This window comes from Pteropus medius, unplaced genomic scaffold, assembly GCF_902729225.1.
Source record: "Pteropus medius unplaced genomic scaffold, Ma_sr-lr_union100, whole genome shotgun sequence".
In the NCBI taxonomy this organism is placed as follows: Eukaryota; Metazoa; Chordata; class Mammalia; order Chiroptera; family Pteropodidae; genus Pteropus; species Pteropus medius.
In genome coordinates this window covers 1-5,575 of record NW_024342646.1, presented here as the reverse complement: position 1 = coordinate 5,575, position 5,575 = coordinate 1, and the positions used below count along the sequence as shown (strand labels likewise).

At 60.2% G+C, this 5,575-nt stretch overlaps 1 protein-coding gene across 1 annotated transcript; it reads right to left on the bottom strand.

The window, feature by feature from the left end:
* Positions 1-4,310, bottom strand: LOC120605738 (probable ATP-dependent RNA helicase DHX34). Its single transcript, XM_039866666.1, has 4 exons — positions 3,894-4,310; positions 2,940-3,116; positions 2,600-2,738; positions 1-2,042 (listed from the first exon to the last, which is right to left on the bottom strand). The coding sequence occupies exons 1-4, from the start codon at positions 4,230-4,232 to the stop codon at positions 1,909-1,911; spliced, it is 789 nt and encodes a 262-aa protein (XP_039722600.1). The 5' UTR covers positions 4,233-4,310; the 3' UTR covers positions 1-1,908.
* Between the last annotated feature and the right edge of the window lie 1,265 nt (positions 4,311-5,575).

The window sequence follows — 5,575 nt, the reverse complement described above, 5'->3', positions numbered from 1 at the left end:
TTGTAGGTCATTCATTTTACTTTATTTTAACATGGAAAAAGGAAGGAAAACAGGAAAAGTCCTGAGAAGCCATGTTCTTAAAATGGCTGGAGATGAGGCAGGGGGATTCTGAGGTTAGTCCCTCCCTTTACCCACGTATTTGTCTGTCTTTAATGCTTTGGGTTGGGGAAGGCCTTGTCAGAGACCATAACAGAAAACGGACAGAGATAGTTTTGAGTGAGTCAAGTCACCATGAACAAGCAGACCTAAAGATAAGCGGCAGATTAGGAGAAATGTTTGTCACATCTGTAATGAAGCTTAAGACCCAGAATATATAGAGAGCTACTATAAACCAATGACCAAGCGCCCAGGAAAAAAATACAGTCAAAAGGTTGGAGCCAGCACAGAAGAGTAAATACAAATGGCCCAGAATAATATGCAGATGCTTGGGCTCACTGGCAATCGGGAGATATAAAAATAATGCAAATCGGTGCAGCCTATACAGAAGGGCATTTGGGACAACCTATCAAATGACCTGTAAAAATGCACCTTCCCTGGGACCCGTGATTCCGCCTCCGGGGATTTATCCTGCAGAGACACATGAATCTGGAAATTACATACGCACAGGACGTTTGTGCCAGCCCCGTCTATAGGCGCGAGATTGGAAGCAGCTCAGCTGTCCCTCCGCACAGGCCCAGTTGGGTAAACGTGGCATGGATGGGTCTGCAGCCATGCAAACGGATGAGCGGGCTTTGCGCTGACTCAGAAAGATCTCCAGATTACACTGAGTGTGAGCCGCGGAGCCGTGTGGGGCGTGATCCCACGCTGACGAGCCAAACACTCCAGTACCATGTGCACGTGACATCAAAGAGTCACACACCAGACACGATGGAGTGACGCATGGCCATGCCCTACGATCGATCACCTGGGAGACAGTGAGGAGGCAGCTGGTCCCCGCCTGTGTGGGACGGCAGGCGCCCAGTGGGGCCATGGGAGAGGGGCCCGGCGGTCAGGCTCTGGGTTTACACTGAAGGTGGGGCCGAGATGACGCGGAGGCCCTTGGCCTGATGGGGGCGTGAGGTGCACTGTTACTGAGCTGCGGCAGAGGCCACTGATTTGGGCGAACACAACTCCCAAAAGTAAGGCTCGAACATCTTGGTTGGTGGAGAGAGAGACAGATAAACAGAAGAGGAACGTGTGAGTGATAAATGGGTTAAACACCGACTTGACTTGCGGAGCTGGGACTGTCCTGCAGGCAGGGGGCCGGACCCACCCGGGGCTGCGTGAGCCTGGGACGCCCATCAGGCCCCATCCGGCTCATCCGGCTTCGGGCGTTGATGCTGAGAAGGCGCTGGGGTGAGACGTGCGGCCAGGGCGAAGCCGTGGGGCTGTACCGCGTGCGCCAGGAGGCAGGGCAGGGCCCCGCGACATGGAGATGGGGAGGAGCCCGGGAGCAGGGGAGACCGGGCCCGGTGGCCTGGGACTGGGACTGGGACAGATCTGTGGCAGGGGCGCCCTGGGCCAAGGCAGGAGGTGCCTCAGGGAAGGGGGGCGTGGCCAGAGAGTCTGAGGGGACAGGTGAGGGGACAGCCGGAAGTCTCGCGTGAATACCAACACCACGGTCCTCACCAAGTCTGAGTGACACACGCGGTGGGCCAGCGCGGGTCTCCCTAGTTCACAGGAGCGCGGACTCAGCACGCGCTGCGGCCAGAGGCGCTAAGATCCCGTCCGAGCACCGACCCCCGGGGCCCTCAAGAGCGAGACCATGGGGTCCGACAGGGGACACGGCTCCCTTCCGGGGGTAGGACAGGCTTACAGGTCGGAGTCAATATGTGGGACTTTATTCACACCCCGCCCCACAGGGTGAACAGGCCACTGTCCCGCGGCCAGGCTGGGGGTCCGCCTGGGGTCCTGGTCCCCGGCCTGGGCTCACACGTGCTGCCTCCTGTGCCGTAGCACCTCCGTGGGCGTGAACAGGAAGTCCTGCTGGCAGGCCTCACAGTGGTAGGGCCTCTGCAGGGCCGACGCCTTCTGCTGGGGCTCGGGGACAGCTTCTTCAGCCCCTAAGGAAGAGGAGAGGGAGGCTGAGGGGGTGCTCAGCTGCAGGCTCTCACCCCCACTCAAATCCCGGCACCCAAGGGGCTCAGCCTCTCCTAGCCTTTGGGGAATTAGGATCTGCCTCCTCCAGGAAGCCGTCCTTGATTAATCCACACACACGGGCAAGTCTTTGCTGTGCAGGGCGGAGGCAGAGAGACTGAGAGCCCGGGCACCATGCTGGGGTCTGCCCACTGCAGCACACCCTGGGTAACAGTGGGGTGCACGCGGCCAAGGTGGAGCTGCGGGACAGACCCACAGAGAGAGACAGGCAGACAGAAGCACAGGGGCAGACCACAGAAAGACCACAGACAGACATGAATAAGAAAGAGGTGGCTCTCCAGGCCTTCCCCATCCTGGGCTCCGCATTTCTGTGACAAAGTCTGCAGGTGGCACCTGCCAGGGCCAGAGGGCTGAGGGCGTCAATCCTCAGATCGTCCAGTGAATGCCCAGACGCTAAGGAAACCACCGGGGGACGGAGGGACTGCCGGGTGGGTGACGCCCCAGCCCCCAGCCGAGCCCTTACCTGGGGGGCCGTCCCGCGGGGCCTGGGGGCAGGTGTTCTCGTGGGCCATGCGCTCCAGGGGCGTCAGGGGCAGGTGCAGGCCACAGTGGGGGCAGGTCCAGAAGGTGCGGAGGCAGTCGCTGTACAGGTCAGTGTCGCTCTGTGAAGGTGGTGTCAGGGCTCAGGGCTCAGACCCGCCTGGCCCAGCACGACCAGCCCGGGACCCTCCCCTGGGGACCCTCCCCCAGGGGCTGGTGGGCCCCACACTGAAACTGCATCCCTGGACTTAGAATGGGGGGGCTCCCTAAAGCCCCGTCTTCAGGGTAGGAAGGCGAGGGTCCGAGGCGGGGTCCATGCTCACAGTGAGGCAGTTGTAGGTGAGGAAGTCCGTGACTGCGTAGCCCCCTTTAGTAGGGTGGGGGGACAGGGCAGAGCTGCCGAAGAGGCCGGGGAGGCTGGGGGCCGCCGTGATGGTCTGGGGTCCCACATAGAGGTTCTGGGTTTCCAGCCCTGTGAGCCGCCGGAGCCTGTAGGGAATCTGACGAAGGAGAGAGAGGCGGACTCAGCAAGTCACGCTCAGAGCACCCGGGTCTAGCTGTGCCTGAAGCCCAGCCCTGGACCTCTCGCTCACGCGGGCCGACTGCTTGAGCTGATCACGACGTGGTATTGCACCCTCAGGACCAGTGTCCTGTCTAAAGCGTGTGCGATGCCCCACCCCCACCTCAACTGCCTTCCTCGGGACCCCCAGCTCCCCACATCCACATCCAGAGTCTGGCCCTTCCCCCTCCTCCCTCTTGACACGTTAGCCCATCCCCTTCCCCTGGTTCGCTGGGTCCCTCCTCTGCTCCAGGAGATCACCCTGGACTGCACCCTTCTCCCCAGCCCCTGCCACGTGTAGTAGGATCAGGATCAACTCTCAACTCTCCGCCTAAGAGGTGGAGGCTGGTTTCAAATCTGTCCAGTCCTTCCCGCCCGTCGTCCAGGAGAAGACCCCTCACAGCTTCCCGCTCATCCTGCACGCCCTTGGCTGTCACCGAAGGGGACCTGAGCGACGCCTGCGGTAGGCGACTGATGAGTCCCGACAACAAGGGCCACAGGGGTTAACAGCTGGTCTCTGGAGCCGGGCCCCGGGGGTCACACCCCGGCTCCAGCCCCTGCCAGCTGCGTGACCCTGGGTTTGTCATCGCCCTCTCTGGTTTGAGAACTCCCGAATTCACGCACAGTCAGTGAACCGGAAGCCAGGCCTTCAGGGGGTCTCGATCCCATGGCGGATGCCCTCTCAGGCCAGGGGTGTGGGTGCCTGGGCACTGGGTACCTTGGATGCCATGAACTGCAGCAGTCCCCTGCTCAGGGCCACCACCTCCTTGTGGCTGATGCGACCGTCCTCCTCCTCCTCCTCCTCCTCCTCCGGCAGCCGCCGCCGGGCCTGATGAGCCAGCTGGCGGTCCAGGGCACTTTCCCAGTGGGCTCGGAGCCGCAGCGAAGCCGCCAGGAGCCGGATGGCATTCTCACTATCCGCAAGCTGGAGCTCCAGCCAGCCGTCAGCCACCAGGCGGGAGCAGTCAGCATTGGTGTCCAGGGACCGGCTGAACAGCAGGAGGGACTGGAAGAGAGCGGGCAGAAGACAGGCAGTGGGTGAGAGACAGGATGCCATCTTAGAGGGGCCCCCACCTGGCTGGGCTCCTGCTCACCTGCCCATTCATCCACCCACTTGTCCATGCATCCACCTGTCCATGCATCCACCTGTCCATCCATCTACCTGTCCATCCATACGCTCGTCTATCCAACGTACCCATCGGTCCACCGACCACCCCCCGCACCCCTGCCAAGACGCCTGCTGAGCGCCTCCTCTGAGCCGGCATTCTTCCAGGTGCTGGAGACACAGCTGGGAATGAGGCAGACTGAGTCCCCGCCCTGTGCAGCTGACATTCAACTTGGAGAGATGGACTAATAAAGACTAGAGTGAAATACAGTTCGCTCTGAGAAGGCGGGACTCCTGGCCCGTGTTGGGGGCGGACGGCTGAGGGAGTCTGTCTTCATGGGCCACCCACGCGTGCACCTTTGCTGACACTTCTCAAATGGTGTCCCTACCCGTCATACACGTTGCTCTCTCTATGTTTTATCCTCAAATACACGAATACTGAACGCTCGTTCACGGGACGCACACGGAAGGACACTGCTGTCAACAACTTCGAAGGCATCAAGAAATTCAAAAGGAAAGCCACCTATCGAAATAAGTGGCGAGTGGACAGACGTAGCAAAAGACCAATGTCATTTGAAGAATCTGGGGAGTGAGGGTCTGAGTACTCGCCAAACACGTTTTCCAGCTCCTACTTGAAAACTGTCACCATGTGTTGGGGAAAGTCCCTTGGGATGCAGGACTGACCAGCGGTCGATGGTCTGGGGGGCTGGGTGACGGCACGGGATGGAGCAGGGTTCGGTTTGCCATTCTGTCTCCTTCTGTGTACGTTTAAAACTCTCCGTCATGCGCACGCTGCAGGGAACTGAAATGCCGGGGGCATCTCGGCTGGCGAATCTCTGCCTCCTCCCCGAGGTCCGTCCTTTCCAGCACCGACGAGAGCCCCTGGCACCATCCTCTATGTCCATTTGTGTTTCTGTTTACCGTCCGCCTCCCCCACTCAGGTGTGAGCCCCACAAACCCAGGGAGTTTGTTGTTCCTGACCATGACCACACCCCCAGCACCTAGAAGAGTAATCAGCGCCGGGGGTGCAGGCAGGAGCTCAGTAAATGAACGAATACGTAATTGAGCAGGTTCGAGCTAGGGATTCACGGTGTCGACAAAATCTCCCAAGGTTTCGGGAGCCTGAAGGATTTCCCTCTTTCCTCCACTCCACGTTCCCTGGGGTCAAAGCGAGGGGGTCCGGATAACGGGGAGTCCCATCTGATAAGCAGGAGGCATTAGGTGCAGGCTGTGGCCCTGGCACTCTGCCTCTGCCACTTGCTCACTCTGTGGCTTAGGCAAGTGACATGCCTCTC